At 43.4% G+C, this 21171-nt stretch overlaps 2 protein-coding genes across 7 annotated transcripts in view; both read right to left on the bottom strand.

The window, feature by feature from the left end:
• Positions 1–10521, bottom strand: part of LOC144696125 (sestrin-1-like) — a 61067-nt gene extending 50546 nt beyond the window's left edge. For 2 of the 4 annotated variants that reach the window (XM_078567437.1, XM_078567435.1), the window contains exon 1: positions 9924–10482. In XM_078567437.1, the coding sequence (XP_078423563.1) occupies positions 9924–10235 (312 nt within the window). In that variant the 5' untranslated portion in view covers positions 10236–10482. Of the gene's footprint in view, positions 1–9923; positions 10485–10505 lie in introns of those variants that run through there. The other 2 variants (XM_078567436.1, XM_078567438.1) reach the window with 2 other exon arrangements.
• Positions 1–21171, bottom strand: part of cd164l2 (CD164 sialomucin-like 2) — a 405638-nt gene that overhangs the window by 309784 nt on the left and 74683 nt on the right. The window lies entirely within an intron of this gene.

Here is a 21171-nt window from a genome sequence, read left to right on the forward strand (position 1 = left end):
TCCCTGGGAGGCTGAAATATACAGTATACTACCTTTAATTTAACTGTGTAACCAGAATCCTGAGATTATGCCTTTCTTACTTGAAAAACCTGTTTGTGTTATGGCTAGCACCACAATATTCTATATAACTTGTAATTATTCAATAAAAGTTTTTTTAGCCCAAGGGAAAATTTGTGGTACAATCAAGATCATTTCACTGTCATTATGTCACACCAGAGGATTCAGATCAGCCATGATCTCATTGAATGAGAGCAGACTTGGTGGGCCAAATGGCCTGTTTCTGTTCCTACATCTTATGGCCTTATTTTACTGGCTAAGTTTGCAGATGATACAAAGATAGGTGGCGGGACAGGCAGTATTGAGGAGGTGGGGAGGCTGCAGAAGGATTTGGACAGGTTAGGAGAATGGGCAAAGTGGCAGGTGGAATACAATGTGGGCAAGTGTGAGGTTATGCACATTGGTAGGAAGAATAGAGGCATAGACTATTTTCTAAATGAGGAGAGAATTCAGAAATCTGGAGTGCAAAGGGACTTGGGAGTCCTAGTTCAGGATTCTCTTAAGGTTAACTTGCAGGTTGAGTCAGTAGTTAGGAAGGCAAATGCAATGTTGGCACTTATTTCGAGAGGACTAGAATATAAAAGCAGGGATGTGCTGCTGAGGCTTTATAAGGCTCTGGTCAGACCACATTTAGAATATTGTGAGCAATTCTGGGCCCTGCATCTCAGGAAGGATGTTCTGGGCCTGGAGAGGGTCCAGAGGAGGTTCACAAGAATGATCCCAGGAATGAAAGGCTTAACATATGAGGAATGTTTGAGGACTCTGGATCTATACTCGATGGAGTTTAGAAGGATGAGGGGGGGATCTGATTGAAACTTACAGAATACTGAAAGGCCTGGATAGAGTGGATGTGGGGAAGATGTTTCCATTAGTAGGATAGACTAGGACTGGAGGGCACAGCCTCAGTAAAGGGAAGACCTTTTAGAACAGAGATGAGGAGAAACTTCTTTAGCCAGAGAGTGAATCTATGGAATTCATTGCCACAGAAGGTTGTGGAGGCCAGGTCATTGAGTGTATTTAAGACCGAGATAGATAGGTTCTTGATTGGTAAGGGAGACAAAGGTTATGGGGAGAAGGTGGGAGAATGGGGTTGAGAAATGATCGAATGGTGGAGCAGACTCAATGGGCCGAATGGCCTAATTTCTGCTCCTATGGTCACACCAGTGGAAATGTTTATAATTTCTCCCACACTGTTGTAAAAATAAACACATGAAGTTCTCATAACATAGTTGTTCATTTAAGTGCTAAATATGGATCATTATGTAGGGGAACATTTGCTGCACTGCATGGAAAAGGCAGGGGAATGGCACTGAGTTGCTCTTGCAGAGAGCCAGCACAGACATGACAGGCCAAATGGCCTCCTGTGCTGTAACCATTCTATGATCTATGAGCATTTGGGAGTGAACACAGCCTCTTTTCTGTAGCAATATATAAAACAGCTAAAATAATCTGGTGTGCAATACTACTGTTATTACTGCTTTTTATCTTTTCAGGGTTGAGTGGAAGGAGCTGTACTCTAACTGTTAGCTAACTGTTAGCCAACTATTGTGTTGTTTTCACTGGTAGGGATTAAGTTAGGAGTGGGACCCCTGGTCATTTATTCCTCCTCTCATCATATCCAAATATTAACAGGTGCACACAAGGTCAGGACTTGTTCCCTCCTCGACAGCACTGTGGCTGTACCTACACCACATGAGCTACAGCAGTTCAAGTAGCTTCTCAAAGGTAACTTGGGATGGGCAATAAATACTGGCCTTGCCAATGATGTCACATCCCATGAATGAATTTAAGAAAATCAACAAGAAATCAAACCAGGGAATCTCCTTGTCTGTATGACTCTGATGGTGCATTATCCATCAAGTCATCACTAGAGTGGTGTACTACATCTTAAATCCATTACAGTAGTGACTATACTTCAAAGCTACTAAAGCAAAATATTGCAGATGCTAGAAGTCTGAAATAAAAAACAGAAGATGCCAGAAATACTCAGCAGGCCAGGCAGCATCTCTGGAGAGAAACAGTTAACATTTCAGGTTGATGACCTTTGATCAGAACACTTCAAAGACAGACTGGCTGTAAAACACCTTAGTAGATCCAGGGGTCATGACTGATTCTACACTAGAAAGTCTTGCCTTTGTATAGTTCAAGTTCTCAGGTATTGATTAAATGTGTAGTGCACACAATAGAGTTTGACTTATCCCAGTGGGATGCTGATGATCCTGACAAACCAAAATACAATTTCCAGATGTTTACAACACAGCATTAACAGTTTAATAACTAGCATTCCAATTCAGCAAGATGCATAATTGATAGAAATGACAGCTCTCATCTCAAACACAATCTGGTTCTTATTTCTGATAAATACAAATACCAGTACCAGGCATTGCTACTGAAGCAGCAATCCATTCCAATCAGTTGTTTTATTCATAAAGCTAAATACTTGGCTATTGATCAATATGTGTGGAAAACAAATTGTTGCACACAATACTCCTGCAATGTCACAAGACAACCTGTCACCTAATGAGAAATCAGATTCCTCAGCACCATCCACATGAGTTACACATGGGTCACCCTTGACATGAAAACAATTCATTCCCCCAAAACTATCTGTAAGAACATTTAAGGTCAAATCGAAGATAAATAGAATATTGCAGCCATTGAGTCCTGGGTTTATTTCAATTGAGAGAATATAATTCATCCACCCTAGCAGGGCTCAATTTATGAGTCTTGCACATGCTTGAAATAAGCACAAAGGGCTGGATTTTGTAATAGAAAAAAATCTGGAAGCCAACAACGCTCACCATTATTAATGCAAAAATCAGATTGTAACTTTAGTGACCACAGATGCGCAGTTAAACGTGGAAATCAGGAAGTTGCTGTTTGAGATAGCCTGCTTCACCAGAAGCTGCACAGGAATGTTATCCTGCCAATAGATAATCTCTTTCTGCTATGGTATCAAATACAACTTCAGCTCCTTCCAAATACAAAACCTCTACCACCTAGAAGAACAAAGGCAGATGGATGGGAACATCACCACATGCAAGTTCTCCTCCAAGTCACACACCATCCTGACTTGGAACTACATTGCTTTTCCTTCACTGTGGCTGGCTCAAAGTCCTGAAACTCCTTTCCTAATAGCACTGGGGATATTCCTACAACACATGGACTGCAGCAGTTCAAAAAAGTGGCTCACCACCACCACCTTCTCAAGGGCGATTATGGATGGGCAATAAATGCCGGCCTAGCCAGTAACTCCCACACCCCGTGAAAAATTTAAAGAAAAGCTTGAAATTGCTTTACTGACCTGATTCTATACACAGATTTCAGTGAAAAAAAAAGTCCATTTCAGTAAAAGCACATTTTTAACAGCATAAGTCTTAATTACTGTTAAACAAAATCTCATCCCTTCAGATTTTAATTCTTGGAGATAAAAGAATGTAATTTTAAAATCTTTTGCTCTGTACATAATTTGGCATTAATTAACTTGCTGGTTCAGATACTGCGTGTACTGTTCATAGGTCCCAGAAACCCTGTAGAGGGTGCTTTGCTTCCTGGATAGAAAACTGACATGAATGTCTTTAGCAAAAGCTCAAAGTCTCCGGGCAAAGGCAATGGACAGCTGGTGCTGTTGGTTTGCTGCTGACCACAAAATCTGGCTCATTAATTGCAGTTAGCTGCCTGGGAAATCAGTCACCAACAGATCTCCTCCTCACTCCAAAAGCAAGTCTCAGCTTGTTCCAATTCTTTACCGTTAGAATACTTTGTTCAATTGTGCCTGTAAAAAAAAAAAAGAAATGCAATTCACTGATGGCTTCAGTAAGTTCATCACCTTGTTTGGCATGCAGCTACCAAGATCAGAAGGTCATTTCCACCGTTGTGGTGGCACAACTGTCCGAGGAAGAAGAAAATCAGCCTAGATTCTTACTCCCATCTATTTAAGGAGAGTGGCAACTTGGGTATGTCCTTAAAATCATAGCAATGCAATTTCTTTCACCATCATGATCTAAGATTTGACTACTTAGAATCAGAACTGGAAAATACGAACTGGAAAATACCCAAGCAATTGTAACCCAGCATGAGACAGCACAGGAAAAAAGAATTAGGGCACAAACAAAAATACCTGAAAAAACTCAGGTCTGACAGCATCTGTGGAGAGGGATACATATGGCCCTTCATCAGAACTAAGAAATATAGAAATGAGATGAAATATAAGCTGGTAGAGGGGGGTGGGACAGGTAGAGCCTGATAGGGGGCCAGTGATAGGTGGAGGCAAGGAAGAGATTGCCAAAGATGTCAGACAAAAGGGTGATATTATCTAAAGGATGTGTTAATGGAGACATTAAGGGTAGAAAGCAGGACAAGCTAGTGGCAGATAGCCCTAGTGGGGTGGGGTGGGGGGGGAGAAGGGATTGAAATGGGCTAAAAGGTGGAAATGAAACAATAGATTGAAATAAATTTAATAGATGGGAAAAGAAAAATATTTGTAAAATTATAAATTGGAAAAAGGGGGATCAGAAAGGGGGTGGGGATGGAGGAGAGAGTTCATGATCTGAAGTTGTTGAACTCAACATTCAGTCCAGAAGGCTGTAAAGTGCCTAGTCGGAGGATGAGGTGCTGTTCCTCCAGTTTGCATTGAGCTTCACTGGAACATTGCACCAGGCCAAGGACGGACATGTGGGCATGAGGGCAGGGTGGAGTGTTGAAATGGCAAGTGACAGGGAGGTCTGAGTCATGCTTGCAGACAGACTGAAGGTGTTCCACAAAGTGGTCACCCAGTCTGCATTTGGTCTCTCCAATGTACAGGAGACCATATTGGGATCAACAAAAGCAGTAGACTAAATTGAGGGAAGTGCAAGTGAAGTGCTGCTTCACTTGAAAGGAGTGTTTGGACCCTTGGACAGTGAGGGGGGGGCGGGTGCGGGTGGAGAGAGACGAGATGGGGCAGGTGTTGCACCTTCTGTGGTTGCATGGGAAGGTGCTGTAGGAGGGGGTTGAGGTGTAGGAGGTGATGGAGGAGTGGACCAGGGTGTCCCGGAAGGAATGATCCCTGCAGAAAGCTGCCAGGGGGTGAAGGGAAGATGTGTTTGGTGGTGGCATCATGCTGGAGTTGGTGGAAATGGTGGAGGATAATCCTTTGAACCCAGAGGCTGGTGGGGTGCTAAGTGAGGACAAGGGTTCTGAGAGAGGAAGGTGTGAGGGTGGATATGTGGGAGAAGGGCTGGACATGGTTGAGGGCCCTGTCAACCACTGTGGGTGGAAAACCTCAGTTAAGGAAGACTTGTCAGAGGAACTGTTTTGAAAAGTGGCATCATCAGAACAGATGTGATGGAGGTGAAGGAACTGAGAGAATGAGATGGAGTCCTTACAGGAAGTGGGTGTGAGGAGCTGTAGGAGTTGGTAGGCTTGTAATGAATATTGGTGAACAGTGTCACCAGAAATTGAGACTGAAGGGTCAAGGAAGCAAAGTGTCAGTGATGGACCACGTGAAAATGGAGGGGTGGAAATTGGAAGCAAAATTAATAAATTTTTCCAGACCCAGATGAAAGCATGAAGCAGCACCGAAGCAGTCATTGATATACTGGAGAAAGTTGTGGGAGGGGGCCTGAGTAGGACTGGAACAAGGAATGTTCCACATACCTCAAAGAGACAGGCATAACTGGGGCCCATGTGGGTACCCATAGCCACACCTTTTATTTGGAGGAAGAGAGATGAGTTGGAGAAATTGTTCAGTGAGAGAACAAGTTCAGCCAGATGGAGGAGAGCAGTGGTGGATGGAGATTGTTTGGGCCTGTTTGAGGAAGAAGCAAAGAGCCCTCAGACCATCCCAGTTATTAGAATTAGGGCATGTGTATCTAACCTCTTTCCTTTCAACCCCTACATGTACAGGCTAATTATACTTGTGACAACTAGCATTTGTTTGATTTGTTCCAATGACATTGACCAGTGACTGAATAATTCTTGTTTCTTATCTAACTATGTACAGATTTTTTTCTAACATACCCTTGTACCAAAGGCACGGATCCATCCAGAGTTACTGTTCCATGGGACAATCAGCTACTGCTACCTCATCCAAATGGTTATCATTCTCCAGTGTTGACAACTGAGCCTGATTCTCCTCTCACTCGATGTCCACACACACTTGCCTTTCCTACATTACAACAATGACTGCACTTCAAAAGTACTTAATTGGCTAGAAAGCACATTGGGGTGTTTGGAGCTCATGAAAGGTGCTACAGAAGTGCAAGTATTTCTTTCCATTGGATATTCCACCTTAGATACTGGAGATGGAGCAAGAACCAGAACCTAGATTGATATTTCCCCTTCCAAGCCAAGACTATGGAGGCCAATTTACTGTAATTGTTATGATCAGTTAGCAAAGAGCCAGGATAAAACACAAATTATGCATTTATTTAGTAGTTCATGATCTTAGTGCACCTGAAAGCCCTTCAGCTAATTGAGCACTTTGAGTACAGTCACAGTTGCAACATAAAAAGCATGGCAGCCAATTTTCATACTGCTGTTTACAGGACCTTGCTGTAAGATGAATGACCAGATAACCTTTTAATGATATTGGCTGAGGGATAAATATTTTCCAGAACATTGAGATAACTCAATCATCCTCGTTTGATTAGTACCTCAGGATCTTTCAATTCCACAAGGGCACAGAGCCTTGGTTTCATGTCACATCTTAATTGTTGGCATTTCAGATGGTGCAGCATGGCCTCAGTACTGAAACTTCAGCTTGGATTATGTGCTCAGAGCCTGGATTGTGCGCTCAGGTCCTAGAGTGAGCTTTCAACCCATGACCTTCTGACCCAAGGCAGCCACTAGGATAACTAACCAACTGCTACAAACTGAGTCCAGCACAAATTCACCAGCTTGAAGATTTCCCCTTCTGCTCTGAAGGCAGATAGTGAAACAACAATACACCTTTAATCTCTCAATGACTATGAACTTGATACCCTGGAAATAGTTCTCTTCATCAAGCAGTGTTTACAACACCAATCAACCACTGTTGAATGAGGAAGTGGCTCCATGCCTGATTGACAAATCACCTTCACCATATCAGCAGTTATTTTCATGCTTACCTAATATGGGTACCAAGACGAAGTCAATTCATTTCCTGGGAGCCACAGTAACAGAATTAGTTGATATTATATGATCAAAGTGCCTTAGAAACCAACTTAGATCACTGAGTTTAATTACAATGTCAACTAAGACACGACCATTACAAAATTCTAAACCGTTTCTCTAGATCCAACCCGAACCAAAAAGAAAACTGTTTGCTTTGACTAGCTCCATTGCTGTAGGATACTCTTTCAGGCAGGAGGTAAGCCAGCATTGAAAATCCTGCAACTTAATGCATACATTCCACCTCCTACCATACTTCTGGAGGCTATTAGTTCAATCAGCTCATATCTGCATGACCACAGAAAGATACAATATTGATATCAATCTTCCTTCCCTAACCATCCAATCCCAGCTGGAACAATGATTGGCCTCAACCCTCCTGTGCTATGTTGGCAGATGGGAGGAGTGGAGGTGGTCTTAGTGTCCATGGACAGTCTATACATGGCCCAGCCAGAACTGGACACATTTTTGTACCTTGTTGTTGAATTCAGCAAGATCTGCAACAGTGCAGGGTTCCTCTAGCGATAGAGGTTGCAGGAAATGTTGCATAGTGGAGGTAATGAGCTGAAATCGAGCCAATTTCCATTGATAGTTAGTGACCTTAAGTTTGACTGGAGATAAAATGGAACTGACCAAGATGTGTTGTTTACACTGCCAATACTCAACAGCATTTATCTTATGCAGGTGTAATTATCAACTTTTGAACATGATTTCCACAGAACCAGGAGAGAAAAGAAAAATTGAATAAAGCAACATGATAGAGATACATTTTTTAGGAAGAAACAGCAGAATGCCATGGTATGCCACTGATTGGCATCACAGGCTACCATTGGTAGCCTCCCCAATTGATGGAATGAACAGATAAAGTACTGACAAAGATCTGTTCCATTGCTGCAATACCCAACCATCTGGGTCAAGGCAGGATAATATCAAGGCAGGATATTAGATTACCAAATACATTATGGTAAAGCCTAGAATAGGCTGCACAAGACAGATCTTTTAAAAGATGCTTTGATCCAAATAAAATCCATTCATTCTGGCCAAGTAAAAACTCAGTTGGTTATAAAATGGAAGATATGTATATTTAGTTTTATCTTTCAGTCAAACCCTTATTAGAATGTTTCAGATCACCTGACTAACCCCAAGAGCACAGCTTTTGGATGTTGCTGTCCCAATTGAGATATGAAGTTGTTCCACCCCATGAGCATGGTGGGCATCAGCATTCCATATTAATAACTGAAGCTGAATTTGAAACCATAACAGGAAGATTACCTGTTGCCAGCTACCCTTAGTCAACAGCTTTACATAAAATGAGGTGCCTCTGCCTCAAATCATCTGTTACTGAAACCCTTGTTCATTCCTTTGTTCTCCCCAGACTTGACTATTCCAATACACACCTGGCTGGCCTCCCACATTCTACCTTCTGTAAACTTGAAGTCATCCAAAACCTTTGTTGCCCAGGTCCTTACTGACACCAAGTCCAGTTAACCCTTCACCTCAGTACTCACTGACATATATTGGCTCTAGGTCAAGAACCACATCTATTTTAGAAGAATTCTCATCCTTGTTTTCAAATCCCAACATGGCCTCACCTCTCCACCCCCACAACCCTCAGGAAGGTCCTCTAATTCAGGCCTCCTGAGCACCCCCAATTGCCATCACTTCATCACTGGTGGTCTTGCCTTCAGCTGCCAAGGCCCCAAGTTCTGGAATTCCCTCCCAAAAGCTCTTTCTTCCTTTGAGAATCTTTAAAACCTACCTCTTTCAACAAGCTTTTGGCCATCTGCCCTAATACCTTCTTACATGGCTTGGTATCTAATTTTGCTTTATAGTGCTCCTGTAAGCACCTTAGGATGTTCCATTACATTAAAAGCACTAAGTTGTTGTGTTGGTGGTGTAAATCAAGAGTTTCCTTTTAAAAAAAAACCACAAAGAAATACAATCCATAATGCTTTCCCTTTAATAGGACAAATAGCTCCAAGGATACTAGAGGACACAAACCTGAGCTATTACACCAGAGAGTGAATAGATGAACTGCATTTCTAGGCTAACAGTTCCCTTTTGGTGCCACAAGTGGAATTAGTTTCTAGTTTCCTCTCCACTAGCCTTTTTGCAAACACGTTTTAATTACCAGAGGGGTCAATGCACCAGAGTTCCTTCACTGTCTATCCCAACTGGTGACTTCATGGAACAAGTTAGGGGGGGGGGGTGGGGAGAAAAGAGAGAGAAAAATAACCTGAAGTAAGAGCAACTAGCTTCTTGCAAATCCACCCTCCCAGCTGCCTTGATCCGCCACATTACATTGCAATTCAACCTAGGATTTTTTCCTCAGTTACACATGGACATAATATATTAAACATTTGGATGGAAAGTTATATGAAACCCTGATAAACTCCCAATATTAAATGGTAAACATTTTGAAATGAAACGAGGGCGCAAGTCACTTTGAAAGCATTCTGGTAAACATAAGTGGGCGTGACCCTTCAGTCTGTAAAAAAGAGATAACCTTTTATCTTTAAAAAGCGGATAGAAAAATTACCATTGCAGCAGCTCAAGTATCTTCCTTACATTATAAGCTATATTATTTATATGTGTTAAGTATTATATAAGCCTTCCTCGACATGACTTTTGGCAACATAAGAGACAGGAACCTTGGCAAACAACATATTGGGAGAATCCCGTTTTTACAGCTGCTAAAACAAAAAGACATTAGTAGTTTCCAGCCACACACTCACCAGCACAGTTTGCAGAATGTGTTTGCTCTTCTCCCGGACATTAGCGAAGGGAGAGTTTTGAGAGAGTCGCAGGAGAAGCAGCAAGAGCTTGGGGAGTGGGGCTGGTGGCTGGATTAAGCCACCCCCCTGGGCAGGGGCGGCTGGACAATTCTGGTCAATGAAGCACTGCACCGAGCTGGCTATGCTGTCCATCCCCGCCGCCCTGCAAGCCTCCTCCCGTCTGTAGATCAGGTGGTCCCATTGCCGAACGTCACTGTCCTCGTCCAGCTCTAAAGCTTCAGCGGAGCACGAATCCCTTCCCTGCAGATACATGATTGAAAGGAGCTGTCAAAGTTACTGCAGGCACCCGGGCTCCGGGATTTAAGGGGTAGAAGTTGCTCATTTACATTCTTAATTTCATCTGGGAAACTCTGGAATAAACGAGAAAACTTATTAAAAGTTGCACCTCACTTTTAAAAACTCATTTTCCCCGCAGTGACTTTAATAAGTGCAATTATCCCAACACACACTTGGCTAATTGTCCCTATTTTGAAATAACCCAACTCCATTAAAATCAAAACACTTTTTTAAAAAAAACATTACGTCCAGCGGAATGATTTCCTGCAGCTGATGCAACTTTTTGAAGTCTAATAAACTTGGACAGAGGGAGTGGCTGTACGCATGCCTGGTTGGGCGCGGTGCGTTCTGGGAGTCGTAGTTCGGATCGGTCTCACGCGGCCGCGCAATGCGGCTGGGTGAACTACAGCTCCCGGCAGGCACCGCGCGGCACCACCTGAAAGGCTATGCCCCACGGCCTCTGTTGGCCAATCAGAGAGCGGAAGCTGGGCTGATCGGATTAAAGGTGCTGAGATAAGTCTCAGCTCCTCAATCAAGGCTGGAGTTTGTACAGGATATATTAGACACATTTAATGACCTAGAACTAAAGAAACACTGACATGAAATGAGTATTGTAAATGTAAGCTGTAACTCTTTTCAGAATTCACCCTTTACCATGTAACTCTTTCGAGTACATTCACAGTTCTTGGTTTCCAGGAGTGGGACATGAACCTACAACCTTCTGATTCAAAGGCAAGGGTGCTATGAACTGAGCCACAGCTGACACCTCTAAATGTAAGCTGTAATTGGTGGTGGCGTTGTGGTAATATAATTGGACTAGTAATCCAGGCTAAAGCTCCAGGAAGGAAACTCTTTCAAGTTATCAACAGTCACAGATTGCAACTCTTTTTGAGTACAATCACAGTTCTTGGTTTCCGGGAGTGGGACATGAACCCACAACCCTCTGATTCAAAGGCAAGGGTGCTATGAACTGAGCCACAGCTGACACCTCTAAATGTAAGCTGTAATTGGTGGTGGCATTGTGGTAATATAATTGGACTAGTAATCCAGGCTAAAGCTCCAGGAAGGAACATGGGTTCAAATTCCATGCATTGCCAAGAGAGAAATTTCAGTTCAATTGAAAAAACCTGGAATTGAAAGCTAGTCATGGTAATGGTGACCATGAAACAGTCATTGATAGCTTTTATGATAATCTGGTTCAGTCATGTGCTTTAGGCAGCAATGACTTTGAGGGAAGGAAATTTGTCATCCTTACCCAGTCTGCTCTACATGTGGTTGACTCTTAACTGCCTCTGAAATGGCCTGGCAAACCACTCAGTTCAAGGGCAATTAAGGGTGTGCAACAAATGATGGTGTTGCCAGTGACTTCCACACCTGATCAAAAATATAGAAAAACTACACGTACAGAGTACCGCCACATAGAGTAATATACAGCACATGAGGCCATTCAGCCCATCAATTCAGCACTCTTATGGAGCTGTCCAGTCCATTCCCTCATTTTATTCTCCTAGCACTGCAAGTTTATTTCCTTCAAGTATCCATCCAATTTCCTTTTGAAATCAGCTTCCACCACCCTTATGGGCAACGAGTGCCAGGTCATTACTATTCGCTGCATTAAAAAGTTCTTCCTCATTGAAGGGTTCTCAAAATTCCCACAATTTTCATATCATCAACAAGGATATGACTTTTGGACTTTTATGGCAGAGGACCCAACTGCTGAGTTAAGTGTAGAACCCTGCAGACAGGAGGCTAGGCCCATGAAGGCCTGGGACTGGACATGCCTGGACTTGTTGAGTGCAGTGTGGATTGTTGCCTGGAACCAGACAACGAGAGAAGACAGAATACGCGTTCTTCCCTTTAAAACAATCAACCCAGACAATCATCTTACACAAACCTAAAGCCCATCAAAATCTTGCATAAATAATTGCTACTAACTACTAAGGCAGGAAGGCAGCAATCAATGCAATTATGCGAACCTATCAATACTCCACATATACAATGGCTTTCAGTTCAAGACTAGTTACGGGGACAGGAAAACAACGATAAACATCATGTGAGCCCATTAAAAACGAGACAACAATCACCTGAAGAAGCCCAAATCAGACAAAGAACTAACCTTGATTTGCTTTCAGATAATAAATTCAAAAAAAACAGTATAACTGGGCCACCAGTTACGAAGAGGGTGGTATTTTTGGAGGGTGAGCAATTCTGGAACGGTTGAAGCAGAGTTTAAGCAGGGAGAGGTAGCCGAGCCAAGCGGAAAGAGGAGATCTGGAGGTTTTCAGGCCCGCAGGCAACATCACGGTGAGGGGCAACCGAAGACAACAAGGCCGCAACCACAGCCCTCCACGAAGATCGACCACCCACAACCGCACCCTCCACGAAGTTCGACCACCCACAACCACGCCCTCCACCCAACTGAAGAACCTTCTCAGATTCTACAGACCAGGACCACATGGGGACGATAGGCCCCAGAGGACACAAACAGCATACCCCAAAACTGCAACCGGCTTACCTGGCTGGATTTCGAACTGTCAAGGAACCCTGGTTGGTGAGCATGATCCCTGACCTCTCCTAGTTCAAGTTAGTTAGGTTTTGGGGGGTGGGACAAGGGTAAGGGGATTAGTAGCGTGATTTTCCCTCGTTATGCCGTGTGTTCCCCATTCTTAACTAAGTGTACTTTGTAGGTCTGTATAATCTCAGTGTAATCCTAATGTTATAAGTTCATTTGTGACTTCAATAAACCCAGTTTTTTATTCTTGCACCCAAACCAGTTGTCTGTTGCACTTTGTCACAACCCCCAAATAAGTCCAAGGTCTAGAACCCAGGGAGTGGGAGCGATTCGGACCGCTCAGAAGTCAGAGGTGAAGCTGACACATACCACCACCCCCTACACATATTCCCTTGCATCTCTTGCCCAAAGTCTTAAATTGGTGTCCCTTAGCCCTTGTACCATCAGCTAATGGACACAGGATTTCCTTCTCTACATTATCCAAACCTGTCATAATCTTGTAACCTCCATCAAATCTTCCCATAATTTCCTCAGCATCTCTAACCCAACCTTGCAGCTAAAATCCCTCATCCCTTGAATCATTCTGATAAATCTCATCTGCACCCTCTTAGGGGCACTCACATCCTTCCTAAAGTGTGGTGACCTGAACTGGACGCAATACTCTAGTTCGACACTAACCAGAGCTTTATAAAGGTTCAGCATAACTTCCCTACTTTTGTACTCAATGTCTCTCTTTATCAAGCCAAAGATTCCATATGCATTGCTTAATACTCTCACAATATCTCCTACCACCTTCAAGGATCTATGTACATGCAGCTCCAGGTCCCTCTGTCCCTGCACACATTTTAGAACTGTGTCATTAAATTTATACTGTAATGTAGAGCGTGTCTGTAATGAAAGAAATTGCACTTTATGTAAAGTCTATTTTAACTGCATCGCAAAGTACTTTTACAACTTTGGTGAATAAAATATATTTTTGGAAAAAATTAAAGAAACACAAGTAATAATTTAGAGTTAACAAACACTTGAAATTAATTACTGACCCTTTACGATAGGTATTAGGAAATTCTAAATTCATGAAATTTAAGTCTTTGTGATATTTGCTTCGGAAAAAAGACTTGTCAGTAAAATATAATAATTTTCATAATGTTATTGGAATTTATTGTAAGGGAGGAATAGTGTGTGTCTGTGTAATTGAATTAAAGGCAGATGGTCTGAAGGCGTTGATGTATCAAAAGAGAAGCTAGATTTGAAACGTTAAATAGGAAAATATGGCTGAAGTTTTAGAATGTGAGGTTTAAAGGGAAAATTTGCATTTTTAGATAATCCAAACTAAGTTGAATTTCAAAAGAGGTGGTGAAATGTTACACTTAGCCATAAGAAGTCAAACAGTGTGTTTACTTTTCCCAAAGATTACTCATAAAATTGGTACTATGCAAGGTTTTTATTATTAGAAAAGTAGAGTTGAAAAGACATATTGGGACAATGGGGGAGAAATCTGTATAACGGAGATAAGGTTATGTGTAAGAGGAAGGAATTCTAAGATGTAACAAGTGTGAAAAGCCTCCAGCCTCTATGCTTCAAGTTGCTGTCTACATGAACTGAAGTGAAGAAAACTCACTTTGAATTCGACTGATTAGGGTATCGTGTTACTTTGCCTGGGTCTGGACCTGGAAAAATTTATTATTTTTGCTTCTAATTTCCACCTCTCCATCATTTTCACATGGTCCATCTCTGACACTTCCCTTCCCTTCCTTGACCTCTCTGTCTCAATTACGGGTGATAGACTGTCCACCAATATCCATTACAAGCCTACCGACTCCCACAGCTACCTCGACTACAGCTCCTCACACGCCGCTTCCTGTAAGGACTCCATCCCGTTCCTTCGCCTCCGTCGCATCTGTTCTGATGATGCCACTTTCAAAAACAGTTCCTCTGACATGTCCTCCTTCTTCCTTAACCAAGGTTTTCCACCCACGATGGTTGACAGGACCCTCCACTGTGTCCGGCCCATCTCCAGCGCATCCGCCCTCACACCTTCCTCTCCCTCCCAGAAACATGATAGGGTCCCCCTTGTCCTCACTTATCACCCCACCAGCCTCCACATTCAAAGGATTATCCTCCCCCATTTCCGTCAACTCCAGCATGATGCCACCACCAAACACATCTTCCTTTCACCCCCCTGGCGGCATTCCGCAGGGATCGTTCCCTCCGGGACACCCTGGTCCACTCCTCCATCACCCCCTACACTTCAACCCCCTCCCATTGCACCTTCCCATGCAACCGCAGAAGGTACAACACCTGCCCCTTTACTTCCCCTCTCCTCACCGTCCAAGGGCCCAAACACTCCTTTCAGGCAAAGCAGCATTTCACTTGCACTTCCCTCAATTTAGTCTACTGCATTCGCTGCTCCCAATGCGGTCTCCTCTGCGTTGGAGAGACCAAACGCAGACTGGGTGACCGCTTTGCAGGACACCTTCAGTCTGTCTGCAAGCATGACTCAGACCTTCCTGTCACTTGCCATTTCAACACACCACCCTGCTCTCATGCCCACATGTCTGTCCTTGGCCTGCTGCAACGTTCCAGTGAAGCTCAACGCAAACTGGAGGAACAGCACCTCATCTTCCGACTAGGCACTTTACAGCCTTCCGGACTGAATATTGAGTTCAACAATTTTAGATCATGAACTCTCTCCTCCATCCACACCCCCTTTCCAATCCCCCCTTTTTTTCCAATAATTTATATAGATTTTTCTTTTCCCAACTATTTCCATTATTTTTAAATGTATTTCCATCCATTGTTTTATCTCTACCTTTTAGCCTTTTTCGATTCCTTCACCGCACCCCACCCCCACTAGGGCTATCTGTACCTTGCTTGTCCTGCTTTCTACCCTTAATTAGCACATTCCTTAGATAATATCACCACCTTCAACACCTCTTTGCCCTTTTGTCTGTGACATCTTTCGGCAATCTCCACCTATCACTGACCCTCTATCCAGCTTTACCTGTCCCACCGCCCCTTAAACCAGCTTATATTTCACCTCTCTTCTATTTTTACTTAGTTCTGTTGAAGAGTCATACGGACTCGAAACATTAACTGTGTTCCTCTCCGCAGATGCTGCCAGACCTGCTGAGTTTTTCCGGGTATTTTTATTTTTGTTTTGGATTTCCAGCATCCGCAGCTTTTTGCTTTTATCTTTTAAAATCTGTGTTGTTTTACTGTTGCCTTATCAGAGGTGTAACTGGGAGATAGATTAACTAGGGGAGCTAGGAGTTATCATCGTAGTAATTTGTAAACCTATGTATGTGTTTAAAATCTTTTTTTATTAATAATGGTATAATTTAGTTTTGTAAGAAACCTATAAGACTTGCTGAATTCAAGGCATACATCTCAAAATAAATTCAAATTGTAAAATAGTTGTGGCAGTTGTTTCAAGTTTCCCTCTGGGATTTGAACAGCTCAGCAATTACCATCCGCTGTGCCATAACAGATTTGCCTTTATGTTATAACAGAAAATGATGGAAATTGATCTAAAACCTTAATTCTGTTTCTCTCTGTACAGATGCTGCCAGGCCTATTGAGTATTTGCAGCATTTTCTGTTTTTATTTCAGATTTCCAGCATTCACAGTATTTTGTTTTTGTACTTGCATTTATACAGCACCCTTCACAGCCTCAGAATATCCCAAAGAGCTCAACAGCCAATGCACTACTTTGAAGTGTGGTCACTGTTGTAATGTAGGAAACTAGGCAGCCAATTGCACACAGCAAACTCCCACAAACAGCAATGTGACAATGACCAGATAATCTGTTTTTGTGATGCTGTTTGAGGGATAAATATCTGGGCAGGACACAGGAGATAACCTCTCTGTTGCTCTGCCACAGTATCTTTTACATTGAACTGAGTGGGCATATGGCGCCTTGGTCTCAGCCAAAAGATGGCACCTCCTGAAGTGTAGTATTTCCTCACTACTGCACTGGAGTGTAAGCCTTGATTTTTATCCTTAAGTCTCGAGTGGAACTTAAACCCACAACCTTCTGGCTCAGAGGTGAGAGTGCTACCCACTGAAGCATAGCTGAAACTTTGCAGTGTATTTTGTAAAAAGAAACTTGCTTTTAAACTACAGTCCTTTTGTGTGATACAATAACTATCAATTTCTGTATACGTCTGAGAGCACAAAAATTCAAAATTGTATTAGGAACATTTAGAACTATTAGAGTGAAGGTCTTGTGGTGCAATGGTAGTGCCTCTGAACCAGAAGCTCCAGGTTCCAGTCCCACTCCAGGACTCAACAGCCAATGAAGGTGCATTCATAACGCAGCCAAACAGATAAAGTATCAAAGATAAAAGCAAAAAAACTGCAGATGCTGGAAATCCAAAACAAAAACAAAAGTACCTGGAAAAACTCAGCAGGTCTGGCAGCATCGGCGGAGAGGAACACAGTTAACGTTTCGAGTCCGAATGACCCTTCAACAGAACTAAGTAAAAATAGAAGAGAGGTGAAATATAAGCTAGTTTAAGGGGGGGTGGGACAAGTAGAGCTGGATAGAGGGCCAGTGATAGGTGGAGATAACCAAAAGATGTCACAGACAAAAGGACAAAGGGGTGTTGAAGGTGGTGATATTATCTGAGGAATGTGCTAATTATGGGTAGAAAGCAGGACAAGCAAGGTACAGATAGCCCTAGTGGGGTGGGGTGAAGGAATCAAAAAAGGCTAAAAGTTAGAGATAAAACAATGGATGGAAATACATTTAAAAATAATGGAAGTAGGTGGGAGAAGAAAAATCTATATAAATTATTTGGGGAAAAAAGGGGGCGGAATCGGAAAGGGGGTGGGGATGGAGGAGAGAGTTCATGATCTAAAATTGTTGAACTCAATATTCAGTCCGGAAGGCTGTAAAGTACCTAGTCGGAAGATGAGGTGCTGTTCCTCCAGTTTGCGTTCAGCTTCACTGGAACAATGCAGCAAGCCAAGGACAGACATGTGGGCAAGAGAGCAGGGTGGAGTGTTAAAATGGCAAGCGACAGGGAGGTCTGGGTAATGCTTGCGGACAGACCAAAGGTGTTCTGCAAAGCGGTCACCCAGTCTGCGTTTGGTCTCTCCAATGTAGAGGAAACTGCATTGGGAGCAACGAATGCAGTAGGTTAAATTGAGGGAAGTGCAAGTGAAATGCTGCTTCACTTGAAAGGAGTGTTTAGGCCCTTGGACGGTGAGGAGAGAGGAAGTGAAGGGGCGGAAATGGCGGAGGATGAGCCTTTGAATGACTCCCACAGCTACCTCGACTACAGTTCCTCACACCCCGCTTCCTGTAAGGACTCCATCCCATTCTCTCAGTTCCTTCGCCTCCGTCGCATCTGTTCTGATTATGCCACTTTCAAAAACAGTTCCTCTGACATGTCCTCCTTCTTCCTTAACAGAGGTTTTCCACCCACGGTGGTTGACAGGGCCCTCAACCGTGTCCGGCGCATCTCCTGCGCATCCACCCTCACGCCTTCTCCTCCCTCCCAGAAACATGATAGGATCCCCCTTGTCCTCACTTATCACCCCACCAGCCTCCGCATTCAAAGGATCATCCTCCGCCATTTCCGCCAACTCCAGCATGATGCCACCACCAAACACATCTTCCCTTCACCCCCCCGGCGGCATTCCACAGGGATCATTCCCTCCGGGACACCCTGGTCCACTCCTCCATCACCCCCTACACCTCAACCCCCTCCCACGGCACCTTCCCATGCAACCGCAGAAGGTGCAACGCCTGCCCCTTTACTTCCCCTCTCCTCACCGTCTAAGGGCCCAAACACTCCTTTCAAGTGAAGCAGCATTTCACTTGGACTTCCCTCAATTTAGTCTACTGCATTCGCTGCTCCCAATGCGGTTTCCTCTACATTGGAGAGACCAAACGCAGACTGGGTGACCGCTTTGCAGAACACCTTCGGTCTGTCCGCAAGCATTACCCAGACACCTGTCGCTTGCCATTTCAACACACCACCCTGCTCTCATGCCCACATGTCTGTCCTTGGCCTGCTGCATTGTTCCAGTGAAGCTCAACGCAAACAGGAGGAACAGCACGTCATCTTCCGACTAGGCACTTTACAGCCTTCTGGACTGAATATTGAGTTCAACAATTATAGATCATGAAATCTCTCCTCCATCCCCACCCCCTTTCCGATTCCCCCCCTTTTTTTTCCAATAACTTATATAGATTTTTCTTCTCCCACCTACTTCTATTATTTTTAAATGTATTTCCATCCATTGTTTTATCTCTACCTTTTAGCCTTTTTCTATTCCTTCACCCCACTCCACCCCCACTAGGGCTATCTGTACTTTGCCTGTCTTGCTTTCTACCCTTAATTAGCACATTCCTCAGATAATATCACCACCTTCAACACCTCTTTGTCCTTTTGTCTGTGACATCTTTTGGTTATCTCCACCTATCACTGGCCCTCTATCTAGTTCTACTTTTCCCACCCACCCCCGTAAACCAGCTTATATTTCACCTCTCTTCCATTTTTACTTAGTTCTGGTGAAGGGTCATTCGGACTCGAAATGTTAACTGTGTTCCTCTCCGCAGATGCTGCCAGACCTGCTGAGTTTTTCCAGGTGTTTTTGTTTTTGTTTTAGATAAAGTATTAACTTGTAAATCCTTCCAACATACACACCGATGGCAGGTGGTAAGAGCAGGAGAGATTCCTGGTCAGCCATGGAATGGAAAGAAATTGAAGCCTCTACTATCGCCATCAATAGCTCCAGGCTATGACATGCATGTAAAAGTGTATGTTCCCGCAGCACTCGCTGGCCAGGTGCTGCTTGGGAAGAATGGTTGCTTAGATCAGGTACTGAAAAGCTGGTTTCAATTGTACCAGTGGAACAGTGTCCAATAAGAATCACCACCTTCTAAAAGCAAAGGATAAGAAAGACCTACATTTACATAGCACCTTTCATGACCTTAGGATTCTCAGCATTTTACAGCCAATGAAGTACCTTTGCAACGTAATCTCTCCTGTAATGTAGGAATGATAGTACCCAACCTGCACATAGCAAACTCCCACAAACAGCAATGTGTTAACGACCAGGTAATCCAATTTAGTGATGTTCATTGAGGAATATTGAGAAGGGCACAAGGGAGAACTCCCCTGCTCTTTTCAAAATAGTGCTATAGGATCTTTTACAAACCGATTGAGAACAGATGAGGCCTCAGTTTAACATGTCAACTGAAAGAAAGCATAGCACCTCTGACAGTACAGCACACTCTCAGTCTCTGGGGTGGGGTTTAAACCCACACTGCTCTGACTCAGAGGCAAGAGTGCTACCCACTGAGCTACAGCTGACATCAGAGAATAAACTCAAAGGAAAACAAAGTACAGAACTAAAGGAAATGTCTCAATTCTAAACATTTCTCAGACAAAGGGCAATCTTATTCTATTTTAATTATATGCAGGAATGCCAGTGTGGTTCAAACGCTACTGATAATGTAAGAGTAATGCTTCCAATGTAAATGGAATCCCCTCCCTTTGCAAAATTGGCAGTTCCAGCAGCAGTTGTTTAAGTGAATGAACAGCAGTTACCGACTGCACTTACTTGAAGCAATCTTGTTTATATTAAAGTGTGGAAATTTTCTAAATTAAACAAAGATGGATGAATACCACATAAGGTGTTTAAGTTAATGTGGAGGATTCATAGTGGCAAACCACCACTGACAAAAACTGCCAAGAAAATGGTTCAAGGTGAAGCATCAACAAGCAATGAGCCTAGAACCTGCCTTTGGGCAGAGCACATATATATCAGATCATGGGCTCTAGAGTATTGTCAATGCACAGGCTGAGACTCCAGCAGCAGTACAGATGGCCATAGCTTACCATAGGTGATTGAGGCTGAGAGGGGAGATGGAGCCCCAGGAATGAAAAAGATTTAAAAACGGAAAGGGGCAGTAGTTAGCAAAAGGGACAAGCCATGGGAAGAACTTTCCGGTCGGCGAGCAGGGGTGGGGGCCCGCTCACTGACGTGTAAAATGACGCATGGTGACATCGGGCGGGCGTCCTGACGTCACCGCGCATCATTTAGATTTTCAGTTCGGTGGGCGCGCAGCTAACTTGGCTGCGCGCCCGCTGAACTGTCAAAGGCTTATTAAGGCCTGTTAAAAACGAATTAAAAGAGTTAAATGAGCTGCCCGTCCAACCTTAAGGTTGGCGGGGGGCAGGCGAGGAGCCCAGGCGGCCTCTGCATTTTTCATGAAACCACACCCACGGGCAGGATGAGGTTTCATGAAGTGTTTTAAAATTCAGTAAAAATTATTTTAAAAATTCATTGCCATGTCCCAGCTCACGTGACACTGTCACACGAGGGGACATGTTTTAAAAGCTTTTTTTTTTCCTTTATTTAAATTTTGAAACCTTAAACAGA

This window comes from Cetorhinus maximus, chromosome 21, assembly GCF_964194155.1.
Source record: "Cetorhinus maximus chromosome 21, sCetMax3.hap1.1, whole genome shotgun sequence".
NCBI lineage: Eukaryota > Metazoa > Chordata > Chondrichthyes > Lamniformes > Cetorhinidae > Cetorhinus > Cetorhinus maximus.